The sequence below is a fragment of the Cebus imitator genome, unplaced genomic scaffold (assembly GCF_001604975.1).
Source record: "Cebus imitator isolate Cc_AM_T3 unplaced genomic scaffold, Cebus_imitator-1.0 Scaffold166, whole genome shotgun sequence".
NCBI classification, from domain to species: domain Eukaryota; kingdom Metazoa; phylum Chordata; class Mammalia; order Primates; family Cebidae; genus Cebus; species Cebus imitator.
The window spans coordinates 2,755,329-2,777,225 of record NW_016107481.1 but is presented as its reverse complement, the minus strand read 5'-3'; the positions used below and the strand labels follow the sequence as shown (position 1 = coordinate 2,777,225).

At 36.9% G+C, this 21,897-nt stretch overlaps 1 protein-coding gene across 13 annotated transcripts in view; it reads left to right on the top strand.

The window, feature by feature from the left end:
- Positions 1–21,190, top strand: part of EVI5 (ecotropic viral integration site 5) — a 241,745-nt gene extending 220,555 nt beyond the window's left edge. For 8 of the 13 annotated variants that reach the window (XM_037744143.1, XM_017544163.2, XM_037744144.1 and 5 more), the window contains one exon: positions 20,794–21,190. In XM_037744143.1, coding sequence (XP_037600071.1) covers positions 20,794–21,108 — 315 coding nt within the window. In that variant the 3' untranslated portion in view covers positions 21,109–21,190. Of the gene's footprint in view, positions 1–13,309; positions 13,320–20,793 lie in introns of all 13 variants that reach the window. The other 5 variants (XM_037744140.1, XM_037744142.1, XM_037744141.1 and 2 more) reach the window with 3 other exon arrangements.
- Positions 21,191–21,897: the final 707 nt, after the last annotated feature.

Below are 21,897 nucleotides of genomic sequence, written 5' to 3'. Positions count from 1 at the left end.
AATTAGCGGGACATAGTGGCACGTAATCCCAGCTCCTCGGGAAGCTGAGGCACAGGAATGGCTTAAACCTAACAGGCAGAAGTTGCAGTGAGCCAAGATCTCACTAGCGTACTCTAGCCTGAGCCACAGAGAAATGTAAGCTATTTCAAGGCAAAGCTGGCCAAAAAAAAAAAAAAGAAAAGAACTATTTTAGTATGCTGTAAAGAAAATAAAACTCAGGTAGATAAAACCAACTTACTTTCTAGGAGTAATCATTGTATTGGTTTCTACTACCCAGAGGTCTTCATCATCCTGTCTTTTTTGTTGGGAAGGTAATTTTTTTTAACTTAAATTATGTCACAGGAATCTTTTTTATTATCTCTACCAGCTAAGTGGGTGATTAGTAATTTGAGTAAATAAAAAGAAATCTAAATAAATCCCTTACTGAAGTTTGAATTTGAAAACGTTTATATAGACAGGAATGATAGTGTGGGCCTTGTAGTTTTAGTTGCTTGGGAGACTGAAGCAGGAGGATTGCTCTGAACCGAGGAGCTTGAGGTTGCGGTGAGCTAAGATCATGCCACTGCAGTCCAGCGTGGGTGACAGTGAGACCCTAACTCTAAAAAAATAAAAACATAAGAAAAAAATTATGTGAATATTCCTTGAGTTTTTAAAATTCTAATATCTGTTTATATAAACCTGAGCTATGGATTTAATTAAGTATCTTTCAAAAAGTATTTTTAATGTCTTAGACATTCTTAATATGGTTTTTAGTATGTATACTCATTTTGTTATTAAACTGGAATTTTTGAAATAAGGAACTTTAACAATCAAATGACAGTATAGTAAGTCCTTACTTAACACTATCAGTAGGTTCTTGGAAACTGAGACTTTCAAGTGAAGGACATATAACATGTCTGTGAATAAAGTCATTTTAAAAATAATGATGAGGGGGAAAAAATGGTTTCTTTATATACCATCTCACTTACAATGACAGTTTCCAAAAACCTATGGAAAACATTAAGTGAGGACTTACTATACCATCTTATATTTCTTTGGAGGCTGAGATGGGAAGATCACTTGAGCCTGGAAGGCAGAGGTTGCAGTGAGCTGAGACTGTACCACTGCATTCCAGCCTGGGTGACAGAGTGAAACACTGTCTCAAAATAAATAAATGAATAATCCCACACAGGATACTTTACTTTATTCAAGACTTTTAGACCACTTTTCGGTTTTATAGTGTATTCATAAAATGTAATTGGCGTTCTACCCGTTATATTGCATCTGTGTATCTAATTGCTGCCATAGATAAAAAAAATGTTTTTAACTTGTTAATGAAAACATGTGCCTCTAATGATAGTAATTTCATTAAGAAACTGAAGTTGATTAATGAAAACATGAACACAGAGATCTAGTAGGAGAGGGATAAGGTGCTAGATAAGGAAACCACCTAGAAAAGAAAAAAATCTCAGTTAAAAATCAGGTGAGGAAAAATATTAGAACTTTAAAATGTGAGAAACCAAGTAAGGAAGCCTCTTAGGAATATTAACTAAGGTAGGATATGCTTCCAGAAGACTTAAGAGATTTCTAGGATGAAATCCGAATGAGCAGCCAACTGAGAGAATACAGAATCAACATAAAACAAGGGATTTGAATCTGGTGCTCAGAATTAGAGGACCAAATAAATATCTTCAAAGGATATATCACACTGGTCAAGAAACAGAACCAGGTGGAATTGTAAAGTCAGTCTTGGATGTTAAGCTGCATTAAATGGGATTTTTTCTAACATTGTTGTAGACACAATGAGAAGAGCAGCCCTGTGCCCAAAGAACTTTTAGTTTAGTGGAGAAAAGTGGAAAAGTTAATTTGATAAAGACTATATGGTTGATACTGATAGGGAGTACTTAATAGTTCAGAAATGGAAGATAACACAGCACTTAATTTCATTTATTCTAATTAGTGGTTGTTATATCCTCTTTGATGCTCAGAGTCAAGCTGAATTGTGAATTTCTTGACGGCAAAGATTATCTTATTCAGCCTTGTATTTCTTAGGGTCTTTTGAAAGTCCTGGAACAGTATTCTGAACTCATGAATTCAGTCAGTTCTCTTGGTGTTCAGATTGTCCCAATTTTGGCCAATGGGAACTCTTTGAAGCTGGCTCCAGTGTCTTTTTTTTTTTTTCTACAACCCCATTAGTCCTTGAACACATCTGTGTTTCCTGGCATTAGATGGCAAGTTTTTTAATAGTACTTTACATTACATGAGTAGAGCTAGATTTCAAATGTAGCTGAAAAACTGTTTATTAATACTGATCAGTAAATTTCTTAAGAGATGGTCCCAACAATTACGCTTTGACAATTAGAATGGAAATATAAGTCATGAGAAATCACTGCAATGGAAACTGGAAGTCAAGGTACTACTTGGGTGTATGAGAAATAAAGGCAGATGGTGATAAGAATTTTTTTAAGGAAATGGAGCTAACTATCAAGCCTGTAGTGACAGGTTTTATAGTTTTTTACAGCAATTCTTAAGCAGATTTAATTCGTTAAGAGTGGAAGAGACTTCTCTTTCTTTTAGCATTCCCATGAAGAGACCATACCAGTAACATATTCTTAGATCCCAGACATGAGGAAAATGAAATATAAACATCTAAAACTGGCCAGTTGTAGTGGCTCATGCCTGTAATCCCAGCACTTTGGGAGGCCAAGGCGGGAGGATCACAAGGTCGAGAGATCAAGACTATCCTGGCCAACATGGTGAAACCCTGTCTCTACTGAAAATACAGAAATTAGTTGGACATGGTGGTGTGTGCCTGTAGTCCCAGCTACTCATGAAGCTGAGGCAGGAGAATCTCTTGAACAGGAGGCAGAGGTTGCAGTGAGCTGAGATCACACCACTACACGCCAGCCTGGCAACAGAGCGAGACTTTATCTCAAAAAAAGAAAAAAAATCAAAAACCATTTCAATTACATGTAAACTTTTAGCATGACTGTAGTATTAAGCACATTCATCATTCAAGTGATAGGATGTGCTCAAATGTGTCATTCATCTTGATATGGGATGCTAAAATGAGCTACAGTTTTAAAATCCTGTGAACTTACTCAGGTTTCAAAGCTTGAGTGTTCATTTTAAAATTTTTTTCCATTCATTCAAAAGCTGATTATTCCTGCTTTTCATCTAACTCCCACTTTTTCTTCCATTATCATGTCAGTACTTCTAAGCACATCCATAAAACGGAGAATGGGAGGAATAGAAAGTCATTCAGTTGCCGGGCACAGTGGCTCATGCTTGTAATCCCAGCACTTTGGGAGGCTGAGGCAGGTGGATTGGTCAGGAGTTCAAGATCAGCCAGCGCAACATAGGCCATGCCTCAGTTTCTTGATCACAAAGCATTTATGCTAGATGGTACTTAAAGCCCCTTCCATCCCAGTGCTGTGCTAGGTGTATAAAAGTCGTAGTTCCAGTTGTTGAGTTCAGACTGATAAGGAAAGGCAGTTAGTGTGGGCGGTACTGTGGTAGAAACACATGGCACCATGGCCTAGAAACATGTCAGAAAACCTCTGATCATGTGGCTGCCTAAACTGTGTATTAGAAGGAGTAGAAGGTTGCCAGGAAAAGGAGAATAGAAGAATATTTCAAGCAGAGAGGCATAAATGCAGAGCCTTGGAGGCAAGTAAAGAATTCATAAAGGAGACCAAGAAGGATTAGTATGAAAAGTAGGAGGAAGATCAGTAGAAAGGGGCACTCCTGAGGCCAAAGTGAGAGAGACTTCCACTGCTCAGTTTGTTTTTAGAGAGTGGTACTGAAAATAACATTCATAGAGATTGATCTAATGGCTGAAAGTAAAGCTTTTTTTTTTCTTCAATTTTTTTTTATTGCATTTTAGGTTTTGGGGTACATATGAAGAACATGGAAGATTGTTGCATAGGTACACACATGGCAGTGTGATGTGCTGCCTTCCTCCCCATGAAAGTAAAGCTTTTTAAATCAAACGAGGAAATCCATACAATATAATCTACTTTCTTTGTGTTTTTAAAAATTATTTGGAATTATGTTACTTCTGAGGTCTTGCTCCATTTGAGGTGTGTTTCAGAGCCAATCTGAATATTTTCAGCCTAATTTACATATTGTTTTGCTGTTATCCACTAAGCTACCCAATATATCACACTTGTTTTTTAATTCTCTATATTCTTAAAAATAAGTCTTATTTCTTTGACTATACCATGATTTTGAAATATAGCATTAATTTTAAAAACCTTATTTTCTTTTACACCAAGTAATTTGATTTTGAAATACTAGGGTTTGTTTTTCTTCTTTTCTATGAGAAGGAATTTGGTTCAATAAAATACTAGTTTTTAAAAGAAACAGGCTAGGCACAATGACCTGTAATCTCAGCACTTTGGGAGGCCAAGGCAGGAGGATCACTTGAGGCCAGGAGTTCAAGACCAGCATGGGCAACAAAGCAAGAACCTGTCTCTTTTTTAAAAAAATTAATTAATGTTATTTAAAAAAAATAAAAAACATAGTATTGACAGTTTTTCAAATTGAAAGTGTGCTCCACTAATTTACTGTCAAAGAGGAATTCATAAAAGATGAATAGGTAGCTCTCTCAGATTTACAAAAACAAAAATTTAAATTGTGGTTGGGAGTCTGTAGTACAGTAAATCATGTGCTTTTTATGAACAATATCTCACAGATGCAGGTGGACATGAGATAATCAGATTTTCACTCCCCACAAGCTGGACAGCTAGAAATGTCATGCCAATAGTACGTGTCAAAGACTTCATGCTATTTTGCTGCCTGTCTGATTTAAGTTATTGTGGTCAGTCTGAGGAACCTGTGATAAGATAAGATAGCATTCATGAGGTCATGTGGTTTGCAAGTGCCCAATCTTGACTGAGCAGACTGTGAGCACCTCAGGAGGAGGAAGAGAGGGATACTGACTTTATTTGCAAGCTTATTTTGGGTTAAGTGGCAGAATAGTGTGGGTATATGGCTATATGTGTATATCACATATTTTAAAAATTATTTTTCCATCAGAAGTTATAGTTTCTGAAAAAAGTGAATATTACAAATGCACTCATCTTCTACTTATTAATATTTCAGTCTAAAGCATTAAACTTTTTATTGCAAATAACCACCATGTATTTTCTGTTGAGGAAACAACTGAATGTAAAAGATTTATGTTGTTGATGAATATTTTAAAAATATAGTAAAAATTATATCTACATTTTCTAATTAGAAAATTACTTATTTTCAATCTGGTATCATCTCTATAAGAAACATACAAAATGGCTGTCTACTTATATATTATAAATAACAGCTTTGCTGAGACGTTATTTACATGTGATACAATTCACCCATGTAAGTTTACAATTCAGTGGTTGTTAGTATATTCACAGTTATGCAGCTATCATCACAATCAGTTCTAGAACATTTTCATCTCTCCAAAAATAAATCCTGTGCTTATTTAGCTAGTTACTCCCTATTTCTCCCCAAGCCTTATTTCCCCAACCCCTAGGGAACCAGTAATCTACTTTCTGCCTCTACAGTTTTCCCAGTTCTGGACATTTAATATAAATGGAATTATAGAACTTGTGGTTTTCTGGACTGGCTTTTTCACTTAATATAATGTTTTCAAAGCTTATTCATGTTGTAGCGTGTGTCAGTGCTTTATTCATTTTTGTCACCTAATAATGTTCTACCATACGGTTATACAGGCATACCTGGCTTTATTGGGCTCTGCTTTATTATGCCTCACAGATACTGTGATTTTTACAAATTGAAGGTTTGTCACAACCCTGCATTGAGCGAGTCTTTCAATGCCATTTTACCAACAGCATGTGCTCACTTCATGTCTCTGTGTCACATTTTGGTAATTCTCACAATTTTTTAAGCTTTTTCACTATTATGCCTTCTGGTGATCTGTGATCAGTGATCTTTGATGTTGCTATTGTAATCATTTTTGGGTGCCACAAATTGCACTCATATAATCAAAAGCCAGAAATGATTAAGCTGTGAGGCAGGCGTGTCGAAAGCTGAGATAGGCTGAAAGCTAGGTCTCTTGCACCAGGTAGCCAAGTTGTGATTGCAAAGGAAGAGTTCTTGAAGGAAATTAAAGTTACCACTCCAGTGAACACACAAATGGTAAGAAAGCAAAACGGCCTCATTGCTAATATGGAGAAAGTTTGAGTGGTCTGGATAGAAGATCAAGCCAGTCACAGCATTCACTTAAGCCAAAGCCTAGTCCAGTGCAAGGTCATAACGCTCATCAATTCTGTGAAGGCTGAGAGAAGTGAGGAAGCTGCAGAAGAAAAATGGGAAGCTAACAGAGGTTGGTTCATGAAGTTTAAGGAAAGAAACCATACCCGTCACATGAAAGCGCAAGGTGAAGTAGCACGTACTGATGTAGAAACTACAGCAAGTTAGCCAGAAGATCTAGCTAAGATCATTGTTGAAGGAGGTCACTCTAAACAACACAGATTTTTAATGTAGATGAAACAGCCTTATATTGGAGGAAGATGCTATCTAGGGCTTTGATAGCAACAGAGAAGTCAGTGCCTTGCTTCAAAGCTTCAGATGGTTCTCTTGTTAGGGTCTAATGCAGCTGTTGACTTTAAGTTGAAGCCAAGTACACATTTACCATTCTGAATATCCTTGGGTTCTTAAGAATTATGCTAAATCTACTTTGCCTGTGCTCTGTAAATGGAAAAACAAAGCCTGGATGACAGCACATCTGATTACAGCATGGTAAATGGAATATTTTGCCAACAGCCCACTGTTGAAACCTAATGCTCAGAAAAAATGATTTTTTTGCAAAATATTACTGCTCACAAACAATGCAACTAGTCACCCAAGAGCTCTGATGTAGGTATACAAGGCGGTTAATGTTGTTTTCATGCCTGCTAACGAAACATTCATTCTGCAGCCCATGGATCAAGGAGTCATTTCAACGTTCAAGTCTTATTATTTAAGACATCATTTCATAAGGCTCCATCACAGAAAAGTACAAGGTGAAGCAGCAAGTGCTGATGTAGAAGCTGCAGCAGGTTGTCCAAAAGACATATAGTGCCATATATAGCGATTCCTCTAATGGATTTGGGCAAAGTAAATTGAAATCCTCTGAAAAGGGTTCACAATTCTAGATGCCATTAAGAACATTTGTGATTCATGGAAGGGAGTCAAAAGATCAACATTTACAGGAGTTTGGAAGAAGTTGATTCCAAACCTTTGAGGGATTGAAGACTTCAGTGGAGGAAGTCACTGTAGATGTAGTGAAAAAAGCAAGAAAACTAGAATTAGTGATGTAGAGCCTGAAGATGTGTCTGCATTGCTGCAATCTCATTATCAAACTTGAATGGATGAGGAGTTGCTTCTTAAGGATGAGAAAAAAAAAAAAGCGGTTTCTTGAGCTAAATTCTTCTCCTGGTAAAGATATTGTGAACATTGTTGAGATGGCAACAAAAGATTTAGAATATTCATAAACTTAGTTGATAAAGCAGTGGCAGGGTTTGAGAGCATTTACTCCAGTTTTGAAAGAAGTTATACTGTGATTAAAATGCTACCAAACAGCATCTAGTGCTACAGAGAAATACTTCGTAAAAGGCAAAGTCAATAAACACGGCAAACTTTAAGAAATTGCCACAGGCACCCAACCTTCAGTAACTGGCCAGTCTACTGCCACCAGCATCAAAGCAAGGCTCTCCACCAGCAAAAAGATTATTACTTGCTGACAGCTCAGGTGATTATTTGCAATTTTTAGCAATAAACTATTTTTAATTAAGGTACATTGTTTTTAAACTTATACTATTGCGCACTTAACAGACTAAGTAAAATATAAAGATAACTTTTATATGCACTGGGAAACAAAATTCATGTGACTCGCTTTATTCTGATATTTGCATTTATCCACTCATCAATTGATATTTGCTTTATTCCCACTTTTTGGCAATCATAAATAATACTATTTTGAGCATTCATTTACAAATTTCCATATAACCATATGTTTTTATTTGAGTATATGCTTAGTAATGGACTTGCTGGGTCATATGGTAACTGTATGTTTAACTATTGAGGAACTACCCTACCGCTTTCCAAAGTAGCTATACCATTTTACATTCCCACCAGCTGTGTATGAGTGTTCTGATTTATACACATTCTTGTTAACATTTATTATTTATCTTTTTGATGAAGTAGCCAGCTCATTATGGTTTTTATGTACATTGCTCTGGTAACTAATATTGAACATGTTTTCATATGCTTGTTGGCCGTTTATAGCTTCTTCAGAGAAATGTCTTATTTAGATCCTTCACCTGTTTTTAAATTGTATTGTCTTTTTCTAATTGAGTTGCAAGAGTTCTTTACGTATTCTAAATACATGTTCCTAATCAGATATATGATTTCTGATTTTTAAATGTCTTTCTTCACTATATTTTTTAAACTGAAACACTTGTATATGACTAGAATGATTTTCAGACTTTCTTCTATGGAACAGTAAAAGTGAGAGTAGTTGACTTTATAGATAAAGTTTCTGGTTTTCTTGTTTGTTTGTTTTTTATTTTTGTTTTTTTTTGAGACAGAGTCTGACTCTGTCACTTAGGCTGGAGTGCAGTGGCACCATGTCAGCTCACTGCAACCTCTGCCTCCCAGAGTCAATCAATTCTCCTGCCTCAGCCTCCCAAGTAGCTAGGATTTCAGGTGCCTGCCACCATGCCCAGCTAATTTTTGTATTTTTAGTAAAGATGGGGTTTCACCGTGTTGGCCAGACTGGTCTCAAACTCCCAACCTCAGGTGATCCACCTGCCTCAGCCTCCCAAAGTGCTGGGATTACAGGTATGAGCCACCTGCCTGGCCAACCTTCTGTTTTTATAAGGAAAGGAAATGAGACTTACGGAAAAATTCTTAGATATCACACTAAAGGCACAAGCAACAGAGAAGAAAATAGATAAGTTGAACATCATCAAATTTAACACTTTCGTGCTTCAAAGATCACCATCAAGAAAGTAAAAGGACAGGCTAGAGAATGGGAGAAAAAAATAATTTACCTGATAAGGGACTTGTATCTAGAATATACAAAGAACTCTTTCCATTCAATTGTAAAAAGGTAAATAACCCAATTATAAGACGGATAAAGGATCTGAATAGACTGTTTTCCAAATATGATATACCAGATGGCCAGTAGACACAAGAAAATATGCCCCACAACATCAGTGATCAAGGAATGCAAACGAAAATGACAATGAGATTCCACTTCACACTTACTAGGATGGCTATAATAAAACAGACAACAAAAAATGTTCCAAAGATGTAGAAAAATTGGAACCCTCATACACAGCTGATAGGAATGTAAAATGGTAAAATAGTACAGTCACCTTGAAAACAAGGTCCTTAAATGGTTAAACATAGAGTTACTACATGACCTAGCAGTTCAACTCCTGGGTGTATACCCAAGTAACATGAAAACATGTCCACATTAAAACATGTGCATAAATGTTCATAGCAGCATTATTAATAATATTTAGAGAGTAGAAACAACCCAAATGTCAATCATCTGATCACTGGATAAATAAAATGTGGTATGTCCATATGATCAATTATTAGGCAATAAAAGGAATCAAGTACTGACACATGCCACAACATGGATGATAAATTTTCAAAAATCAGTCACAGAAGGCCACATATTGTATGATTTCATTTATATGTCCAGAATAGATATATTTGTAGAGAAAGAAAGTAGATTAGTGGTTCCTTGGGGTTGGAGGGGAAGAGAGGGTGATTAGAGGGTGACAGCTGAGAGGTGTGCAGTTTATTTATGGCATGATGAAAATACTCTAGAATTGGTTGTGGTGATGGTTGTACAACTCTATGCATATACTAAAAGCCATCAAATTGTACACTCTAAATGGGTAAATTGTATGGAATGCAAATTATATTTCAAAGCCATTTTTAAAATTCATAGTCTTTCTCTTCTGGACAGCTTCCTTACCTGGGGCCCATGGATGAGGTCCATTAAAGTGTTTACAAATATTTTATGTATAAACATAAGTGGATCTTTTGGGGAATGGGTTCAAGATTTTTATCAGATTTCTTGAGTTATTTAACATCTAAAAAAAGTTTTCCTCCGTCCCTCAATTATATTGTGAGAGATATTGGGGGAATTAAGTAAATTAATGCTCGAAATTAATGTTGGAATACAGCCTGGGATATAGTAAGGGCTAAATAAGTGTTCTTATTATTCCAGTATACCACAAAACACTTACACATTATAAAGTCACAGTGTGGTATTATAAATGATTAGATAAAATCTAATGACACTACTCCCCTGCTTTAGTGACTCACCCATAGCCTTCATGGTAAAATTGTAATTATTTAACATGGCATAAGATTCTTCATAGTTTAGCCCCAGCTTTCTTTCAAGTTTCATCTCTCACCTCTCATTTTGAGACCTATATCCAGCCACACCAAACCACTTGCAGTTTCTTAACACATAATACATTCTCTGGCCTTATGCTTTTCCCCATGCCACCTGTGCCGGATTTCTCCTCCCTATACCTCTGCTCATCCTTTCCTATCCAAATCAAACATGATCTTAGTCCTTCCCTACGAATTATCCCTTCTAACCAGTGTATTGCTTCTCCTGGGGGTTTTCTTAGCACTTTGGAATTGGCCACTTTGGAATTGGCTGTGTGTGTGTGTGTGTGTGTGTGTGTGTGTGTGTTTGTTTTTTTTGTCTTGCCCTTCAGATTTTTAACCGAGGGCAGGAGCCTTGTCATTTGTCTTTGCCTTTCCAGCATCACAACACTTGTCATCTAAGTGCTTAGTGCATATTTGGCTAATTGATTGATGCACCAATAAAATTTATGATACAGCTTTAAAGAACAATAATTTCCTCTTAACAGAATTCAATCCAAATAGAAAAGAAGTACTTCATTTTCCTGAGGTGTATGCTAAAGGTTTGAATTTTTAAATGCTTCATTTTGCTAAAGGTTAAATGAAATCTACATGACACTTCGATGTAGCTTTAAAAGTTCAGAGTGAAAAGTGTGAAGTGATTTATTTCCTGTAATTGGTCATAAATTTACATAGAACCTCACATATTCCTAGTCTCATCACCGTTGACCTTAGAATACCTTCTAGATAATGTTAATGGTTTCAATTTCATCAAGAAGTGTCAGCTGCCAGGAAGAAGACATTCAGTGGCAGTTTCATTTTGTTTGCCCACAGTACTGAATACATCTAAGTGTGCACTGTAGAATAAGAATTCTCTGTAAATGACTCCCTCTCTCTTCTTCTCAGATAAAAAGTGTGCAGTTGTAAGTTTCTTCAATTCCAAACTTTCCTTTCCTTTCTACTTTTTTTACTTATTAATGTGGGTACATTTTTTCCATCTAAAAATGTCAGCTTCAACTACCGGATTTTATGCATATTACATGAACTCTACAATGTTTTCCATTCTAAATGTTTTATATTTTTTATGATTTACTTAGCTTAAAGCCAAAAATATGTTCAGCCTTGTGTACCTAATATTACTTCAATAAAATTCTTGAACTTTTTAATTTTTTTTTAAGTACTGTAGATTGGAATTTTGGCTCTTATCTGTGTAATAAAGTAATTAAGAAATCATGACCTCCAGTTGATCACTCTTACTGATTTCCTGTTCTGATTCTCTGGAAATCATTTTGTTTGTGTGGTTATTGCTAGCTTAATGTTTGTCAGGTTTACAATTCAGTGTTTAAGGAAGATGATAATTAAGAATAAATTTTGCATATCATCTCCCGTTACATTTATTTTAGATTTTGAAAACTGAAAAAACTATTAAAGCTATTCTGTAAGGAATCCAACAAAATTACTGACCAAACTCTGAGGATGAGGAGGAAAAAAAAAAAAAGTAAAGCCCCTAGAACTTAGAAATACAAACTATGTAATTATTAGGTCTTTCCATGAAAAGTAAAATACATAGTTATTTAAAATTTTATATATATATATATATATATCACTTACAGAAATGTTACATTTAGCTCAAAAAGCTATAGCTCTTTGTTTTACAAAGATTGATTATACACACTCAAATGTACAAATAGCTTTTATAATCTGATATGACTCAGTCTTGGAAACTTACTGCAACTGTTTTGCAGTTCACTTGGTATCACATGATTCACTTCAGTGGTTTAAACCCTGTCTAGTAGTGATCAAAGTTCACTTGGTTAGGGGTTTTTTTTGGTGTGTGGATGACTTTTTTCCACTTTGTTGTGGATTGATTGTCTTTCAAAATACCCAATGCAGCCCTTCCTCTTATTCTTTTGAATCTCAGAAAGTGGTAGTTGTCTGCAGAGTATAACCTCCAATCACACACAGGGGAAAAATTTTTTAATGTGAAATAATATGCATGAAAGGACTTTTAACTGTAAAGCATTATATAAATATAAGATTGTATTATTAATTCCATTACCCAAAATGTTAAAATTGAAGGACAACTTGTTATGTCTCTTTAAAATCAAATGTTAAAAAAAAAAATCAACCATAACTTTTTCAAGTTACCAGTGTCCTATGATGTGCTGAAAGAAAGCAGACACACAGCACATTGTCTCCTCTAGGCACACAGACATTTGCCCAGGTGATCATATTTTTTCGGCACAGATTTCTGTATCACTTATAAAGAACCTGTGTTTAAAGACTACAAAACTGTAAAACCATGACACTTCTCTGTTTCACAAAAGAAATTTCTGTCTTAACGTTTAGTGGTTTAGCCAATAAAGTAGACTAATGAAAAATTTAAAAATACTTACATATCCTTAATGATTATGAAGTCTTTCTGGTCTTCAGAATATATATATATCTACAGGTTCTCCCTGCTGTAGAATTTTAATGATAATTTTTGTATGGAATAGCTGTAATCTTTTTAAAATAATGTTTTTTTAGTGTTTGAATTTTTTACTATCTTACAGTAAGAAACTCTACTGTTTCCTGTCAAAACCTTTCATCAGTCTATGAACATGACAGTTTCCTGTTTTCTTATTAACTATACTGCATTTTTATGCTTTATTCTTTGTAAATTGCATAGTAACTTACGGCTTTCCTTTTCTCATTGCTAAATGTTTTTTGGGGGAGCAGCATTGTTTAATATACACAGAGAGATTCTAAAATCTGATCTCTTTATTGATAATGCAAAAAGTTGAGATTTCGTTAACCTAAAGTAGATTTAGAGGTTATTAAAAAAAGATTTCGTTAACTATTAAACTTGTGCCATGTGTGTCAAATGTCTTAAATATTTAAATTCTCCATGTTTTTACTTTTTATACTTTGTCTCTTAATGCATAACATGATGAAACAGTCCACATCAGGTAAGAACTGATATATTATTTGGGTCTTGTATGGCTAGTACTCCCATCTGTCTACTTATTAATGTTCTCATTGAGCGTTTAAAAGGATGGGATAAATAATTAGTACCTAGGGCTTTTTCAAGAGTCTTACCATCTTTTCAGTGTAATTCCTCGACATTTATATGCCTACTCTTATCAACTAAGAATACCAAGTTCTAGGATACAGAAATGATTAAGAAATAATCCCTACCATCAAGGGACTAACAGAAAAGATAGAATATATCTACGGCAACTAATTATTCCATATTTTTCCAAACAGTGCTTATTTTAAATATTTAGCCTTAGTGTCAAATCATCTGATTTAGAAAAAAGTTTACATATGTATATTCAATCATATGTGTTAATAAGTACAATACTTATGAATGTATTTATGAAAATATGCCCATTGATTTATTTTAAATGCTATAAACATTATTTAAAAATGGTTTGTAAAAATGCTAATATTTTAAAGTAACTATCAGCGTCATACTAGAAAACAAAAGACTTAAAATGAAAGCAACAGGTTTTTTGTTTTTATTTTGTTATTGGATTAGGGATTTGGTTCTGGCTAGTCTTTCTATTATTGTCTAAATGGTCAAGCTACCAGTAAATGTGGAGCCATATTTGATTGTTTTATTACTGACCTTATTCATAGAATACAACCAAATAATAATTGAAACTGAGACTCATTATCAATGACAAATGTTTATCTTTATATTTATACCCTACCTTGTTCCCCATCGATTTTCAGGCAGTTGGCATGAATACATCTGACACAAAAATAATCAAATATTAGGTTAAACAGAATTAAATTACTGATACTCGACATTCGACATTCACTTAAAAAGTGGCAATATACAGATGTAGGTGATGGGGAGGAAGGCAGCAAATCACACTGCCACGTGTGTACCTATGCAACAGTTTTGCATGTTCTTCACATGTACCCCAAAACCTAAAATGCAATAAAATAAATAAATGGGAAAAAAAATGTGGTAATATATGGTTCAGTCTAACAGTTAAGAGAATCATTGCTAAGGCAAAATCTGGCAAGATGAGAGTTAATATTAGCACCCAAAAATGCATACAGTATCAAAGTGAGTCACATACTTGGTAGCCAAAGCAAAGTAAGGAGCATAATATGTTGAAGATTCATGGTGTCTAGTAAGACACAGCCAAACCAGTTATTCTTTTTCTGTTTCTAAACTTTGAAAGAAATTTCTCGTATGGGTCCATATGAAGAGGATACGGAAATATACTAAACAGGAAAGTGTTAGGCTAATGGTCTAACATATAAAAAGCAATTTTATAATGGGCAAAAACAGTGGAGTCTAGAGACATGCATGTGTCACAGTATAGGTCAACTTTTATCCACTGTCCTGGACACTTCATAGGCCTTTTCATTCTCAAAGTTCATGACTTTCAAGTAAGAGAAATTTATGTCTAAGATCTCTCTCTTTTTTTTTTTTTTTTTTTTTTTTTTAGCATTTTTTTTTTTTTACATAGGCGCAGTTTCTGCAGAGGCCGTAAATGATTGTTAAAAGTTTTCTTCCTCCCAAATAGACTCTCCTCTCCTAGTTGCCTTTTTTTCTGGCTTCTCTTAGATACTGTCCTTATATCTTCAGTAATATGTGACTCTGCTCAAACTTTAAGACAGGAAACTAAAGACTGACAGGTGTTCTGAATCCCTGGGTAGGACTTGGTGACCTTCATTGTAGGGTGATCAAGCTGAGAGACTTTGTAGGGGAATCCCAAGATTCCCTCAGATAGGAGTCTTTTACTAAAAATTACAGAGAGTGCTGGTGCCTGTTTCCTTAGTGAATCTCAAAAATACTTCCATACACATTCAGTGACTTTTAAAAACCCATGTCTCATTTTACCTGGAAATATAATACTTTTTTTTACTGGCATTTCACAGAATTTTTGTTGTTGCTCAATATTCGAAGATACTCAGGTAGGATGTATTCAAAAATTAGGAAAGACAATGGGCCTCAAAAGCATATGCTTGGCCAGGCGTGGTGGTTCACACCTGTAATCTCAGCACTTTGGGAGGCCAAGGGAGGCAGATGGCTTGAGCTCAGGAATTCAAGACCAGCTGTGCAACAGTGGCAAAACCCCATCTCTACAAAAAATACAAAAGTTTGCCAGGTATGGAGGCATGCACCTGTAGTCCTAGCTACCTCGGAGGCTGAAACAGGAGGATGGATCAAGCCCATGAGGCAGAGGTTGCAGTGAACTGAGTTTGCACCACTGCACTCCAGCCTGGGCAACAGTGCCAAACCCTGTCTCAAAAAAAAAAAAAAAAAATTATGATAAATTATGTATGTGTAATTTTCAAGTGGGTAGTTTTTATCAGATTTGTGATTCCCTGATCAGCCCAAAGAGATTTCAGACAAAACCAAAATACAAGCAGAAGCCTAGAGTAGTGGTCCCTATTCTGAGATCTGCATCAGAGTTACTTAGGCTTTTTGAACATATAGGTCTTTAGACCTTACCTCCATATGAAGAGAAATTGCAGAAGTTCATTTAAACAGTTTTCCTTCTGTCCACCACCAGGTGGTAGAATTGGCCCAGAACAGCTTGGTTGTACTACTGGAAAGATGGTGTCCATTTCTATATACCAGACACTAGTTGAATGTTCATACTTCAGAAGGACTTTTGTCCTAAGTAAGAATTCCATTTCAGCTAAATCAACTTATTTCTGTCTCAGCCCCATTTTATTTGAACCAGAGGGTCTACCATGGTGATTCTCAGAGTTTAGAACACAGTCATCCCTTGGTATCTATTGGAGATTGGTTTCAGGATCTCTGTGGATACCAGAATCTATGGATGCTCAAGTTCCTTATATAAAATCATATAATATTTGCATATAACCTACAGACATCCTCCCATATATTTTGAGTCATCTCTAGATTACTTGTAGCACCTAATGCAATGTACACAAGTTGTTATACTGTATCGTTAAGGAGGTGATGACAAGAGTTGGTACATGTTCAGTACAAACTGTCCTTTTTTTTTCCTCCTAATTATTTTGGACCCACAATTGTTTGAATCCATGGATTCGGATTCCACTGATATAGAGGGCCAACTATATTTCAAAATTTCTTGAGATACATGTGAAAAAATGTATATTCTGTGATTTCACTTTCAGGATTTTGAATCCTTGGATCTCAACAGGGATTCTGCATTTTTGACAGAGAGCCTCAGTTCTTATGCAGATGACTAGTGTATTACATTTTGAAATATGCTAATTTCAGTTTGCTACTGATAATACCCATGAAGGATTTCTTTTTTTTTTTTTTCTTTGGAGGAAAGTGGGAGTTGGGAAGGTTGATTGTCTGCTTTTTGTGGTTGCCTAGATATATAGACAGATATATGTTGTCTGCTTTTGTGGTTGCCCGTGAAAGTCTGGTAGCAAAAATAAGCAATATACCATTTAGATCAGACAACCAGGACTATACTTTAGAGGGCCTAGCTACAGCTTTCTTCTAGCCAAAGCCCTTTCCACAGAATGAGGACTTTCAGAAGACATACCTACCTGAAATTCATGCAGCCCCTCCTAGAACATACTCTGGGTACTCAGTACCCTGAAATTCCTTCCCCAAATGCCCACTTCCAGGCCCAGTACAGGACTCCTCCCTCATCAGAACCAGTGTGCACACACCTAAGTCTAAGGGACATATAACTCAGGGATAGCTTATAATTGCTTACCTTCACTATTTTTTCTCTCCACCAATAAATTCCTTTACCTTTGCTTTCCATATTAACAGCTCTCAATGAGATTCCTTTGATGTTCAGGAAATTACCCTTCAACCTATAATTTTCTATAGTTACATCTGATGATGAGGCTGCAGTGTTTTAATTGCAATACATTTTGTTAGAGCAAAGGAAAGCTGCAACTTTCCAAACAATTGGGAAGTTGTGGTTCTTCTGCCATACTCCTCCTTTATAACAGCCAGGAAGAAGGAAGACACATGTTCCATATGATTTCTTCAAAAAGGTCTGGGGGGAAAAGAGAAAGGAAGAGATTAACTGACTTAATTTAACACTTGGAGCTATAAATTTTGTGTTGCAATATGGCGATAGGATGTTGCATCAGAACGTGGCAGTTGTAACAATGCAGTGGGCATCATAATCTTGAGGAGGCCTTTGTGGTGTGCTGTGCCCTTTTCCTAAAGATTCAGCTCCAAGTGTAGATCCCTCTGTTCTGCCAAGGAGAAGGGTATTATTTAAATTACGTTGTACCTCACCATAAATTTGTCCACTTGGTCTAGGGCGCAGAAATTCCTTTATACTTGGAGATCTGCTTGGGCCAGACATCATTGTACTGAGTCCCGGCATTCCTGTTGATTCTTGTTATCATATAGAAGCAGAGAAGTGCTGAGGTTTCTTCACTCCTTCCTGGAAGTCTTTCAGGAAAGGTGGGAGGTATTATGGCGAGGCTGTAATGTCTTTATTCTCAGATCCGTTACTTTTGAAAGTGTATGTAATATTTCCTGAATATTTCACATTGCCTTTATCTAAAGAATTGAAAGTTTGTGACTAGGAGTTTGTCCCTGAGAAACAAGGATGAGGATAGGAGATGTGGAACATATTTTAGCAAGATTTTTAATAGGGTAGATAATTTGGTAGCTAATTCTTGTTTTTGGTTTTTGGTTTTTACTCTTTGACTTTGTTGTAGGAGAAAATTCATGGTGTATGAGAGAAATGAAGTGACAGAATGTCAAAAATCAAACTTTATATTTAAAACATTGGCCGGGTGCAGTGGTGTATGCCTGTAATCCCAGCACTTTGGGAGGCTGAGGCGGGCTGGTCACCTGAGGTCAGGAGTTCAAGACCAGCCTGACCAACAAGGAGAAACCCTGTCTCTACTAAAAACACAAAGTTAGCTGGGCATGATGGCACATCCCTGTAATCCCAGCTACTCAGGAGACTGAGGCAGGAGAATCACTTGAACCCAGGTGGCAGAGGTTGCGGTGAGCCCAGATCGCACCATTGCACTTCAGCCTGGGCAACAAGAGTGAAACTCCATCTCAAACGAAAAAACATAAACTCTTGAGGGCAGGGCTGTTGAGTTCATTGTATGTGAGTAGACGTGATACTGTCATGGTTTTAGGTTTGGGAGTTTGAGGAAACTGGGGCAAAGAAGTTGCAGATGATGAAAATAAATCAGTTTTAATTCTGATAAAACTGGTTTTGGAAAATGTGGTTTAGATTTAAATGTGGAAACAATTTTTTCAATACTAAACTCTAGAATTAGTCAGACTTGCCCACCCAGTAACAAGTAGCTTTTGACCTCCTTAAGCCTCCCCATATGAGGGTCTTGCACTATAACTCCAGGGATTGAGGACCAGAGCCTGATTCTAAAAGATGAAAAGAGTTGAGCTATGCATACCATTCCTCTCTCATCCTCCCCGGTAAGAGAAGCCCCTTCTTCCCAGGGGAAGTCGAGGAGAGAAGGCAGAAATGTTATACAGGACTGGCACTCCCTCCAGGTAGAAGGAAACCTCATGAGTGGGAAGCAGCATTTCTGCCCCACTGTGAGTGATATTGATATGGTGGCCTTTGGGCTAGTATAACAGGATGGAGACTCTTAGCAAAGTTTTAATGAGTTGTAAATCATTCTCATCATTTGCAGAACTATGGAGACATGCTCTCAAGATAGTGTGTGTGATAGTATGGTTTTTAAGTTCATCTCTTCTAGAAATCACAGCAAAATATTGACAGATAAACTGATAGGATGTCTGGGGTTTACCTCAAAATTATCCAGGAACAAGAGGGGTATAATGTAACAACATTGTCTGTGATGGGTGTTACTTGTAGAAATTAGGTGATAGGTACATGGAGTCCATTATATTATTTCTAGTATAATGAAGATTCAGGTTGAATCTAAACTCTGCTACTAGCTCTATGCCCTTAGCAAGTTACTTTTCCTGAGTCTCCATTCCCTGATCTGTATAACGAGAAAAATAAATACTAAAATCTACCACATAGGACTGTTGTTATGATTCAATTAAAATAAGTTATAGGCAAGGTGTGGTGGCTCACACATAATCCCAGCACTTTGAGAGACTGAGCCAGGCAGATTGCTTGAGCCCAGGAGTTTGAGAACAGCCTGGCCAACATGGTGAAACACCACGTCCAAAAAAAATACAAAAAAATTAGCTAGGCATGGTGGCACATGCCTGTAGTCCCAGCTACTCAGGAGGCTGAGGTGGAAGAATTGCTTGAGTCCAGGAGGTGGAAGTTGCAGTGAGCCCAAATCACGCCACTGCACTCCAGCCTGGGTAACAAAGTGAGACCCTGTCTCAAAAAAATAAAAGTGGCCGGGCGTGGTGGCTCACGCCTGTAATCCCAGCACTTTGGGAAGCCAAGGCAGGCGGATCACGAGGTCAGGAGATCGAGACCATCCTGGCCAACACGGTGAAACCCTGTCTCTACTAAAAATACAAAAAATTAGCTGGGCATGGAGGCACACGCCTGTAATCCCAGCTACTTGGGACACTGAGGTAAGAGAATCGCTTGAACCCAGGAGGCCAAGGTTGCAGTGAGCGGAGATCACGCCATTGCACTCCAGCCTGGGCAACAAGAGCAAAGCTGGAGAGGATGTGGAGAAATAGGAACACTTTTATACTATTGGTGGGAGTGTAAATTAGTTAAACTAATTTACACTTCATTGTGGAAGACAGTGTGGCGATTCCTCAAGGACCTAGAAATAGAAATTCCATTTGACCCAGCAATCCCATTACTGGGTAGATATCCAAAGGATTATAAATCGTTCTATTATAAGGACACATGCACACGAATGTTGATTGCAGCACTGTTTACAATAGCAAAGACCTGGAAACAACCCAAATGCCCATCGATGATAGACTGGACAGGGAAAATGTGGCACATATACACCATGGAATATTATGCAGCCATCAAAAACGCTGAGTTTGTGTCCCTTGTAGGGACATGGATGAACCTGGAAACCATCATTCTCAGCAAACTGACACAAGAGCAGAAAATCAAACACCGCATGTTCTCACTCATAGGCGGGTGTTGAACAATGAGAACACATGGACACAGGGAGGGGAGCACTACACAGTGGGGTCTGTTGGGGGGAAATAGGGGAGGGACAGTCAGGGGTGGGGAGTTGGGGAGAGATAGCATGGGGAGAAATGCCAGATATAGGTGATGGGGAGGAAGGCAGCAAATCACACTGCCATGTGTGTACCTATGCAACAATCTTGCATGTTCTTCACATGTACCCCAAAACCTAAAATGCAATAAAAATAAATAAATGTAAGTTATAAGACCATTACATAACACATAGAAGACACTCAAAAATTAGCAACTACTATTATACCTGTAAATAGAAAAATAATAAGGCAACTTCTTTCTTAAACATGGAATTGCTTTTTGGCGTGTATGTTTCCCTCATTTGACTCTATTAACTTGGATTTTGTTTTAACAGCTCAGGTGCCTAAAAGGCCAGAGGGGTTTCTCAGGCCAACCTCCTTTTGATGGAATCCACATTGTCAACCATTTAATAGGAGATGATGAATCATTCCATTCCTCTGATGAAGATTTTATAGATAATCCCTTACGGGAAACTGGTGTTGGTTTTCCTTTGCACGGAAAATCTGACTCGATGTCTTTGGACCCTGCAGTGGCAGATGGTAGTGCGAGCGAAACAGACGACAGTGTGCTGGAAACCAGAGAGAGCAATCGAGTGGTTCAAAAGGAGCACCCCCCGAGAAGAAAAGAGTCGTATTCAACCACTGTCTGACCATCACTGTGACCTAGACTATGGATTTCTTTAAGGGATCAGTTATCATGTGATTAGGGATTTGGAACTGTTTCATATGTACAGATATATATATATATATATATATATATATATATATATATGTGTGTGTGTGTATATATATATATATATTATATTTTACAGTCTTATCTGCCTTTTTATCTTTGCCAAATCTTTACCACTGATTTACTATTGCCATAAAGTAGACTGGTATATGGTTAATGTGTAAAACAACATTCTAACAGTATTACTGAATATTAATGTTTCTTGTTTAGAAAATGCAACTATATATGTGGGAACCATTTTGAAGTTCAAAACTATGGAAAATTGAATTTTCTTCAGACAAAACTGCTCTTGTGCAATATTTTATGCTCAGTGAGCAAATTGTATATTTATGTTTATCAATTTGTTCTCAAGGTGGCTGTCTATAGACATTTGACCAAGACATACATCTGTTCTACCTTGTGTTTTGTTTTCTGTTGTTGTTGTTGTTCTAAAATAGAGATTCACTCTGTCACCCCAGCTGAAGTGCTGTGGTGTGATCTCAGCCCACTGTAACCTCCACCTCCCAGGCTGAAGCAATTCTCCTGCCTCAGCCTCCTGAGTAGCTGGGAGTACAGGTGCACACCACCATGCCCAGCTAATTTTTTGTATTTTTAACAGAGACAGGGTTTTGCCATGTTGGCCGGGCTGGTCTCGAACTCCTGACTTCATGTGACCCACCCACCTCAGCCTCCCAAAGTACTGGGATTACAGGTGAGCCACCACACC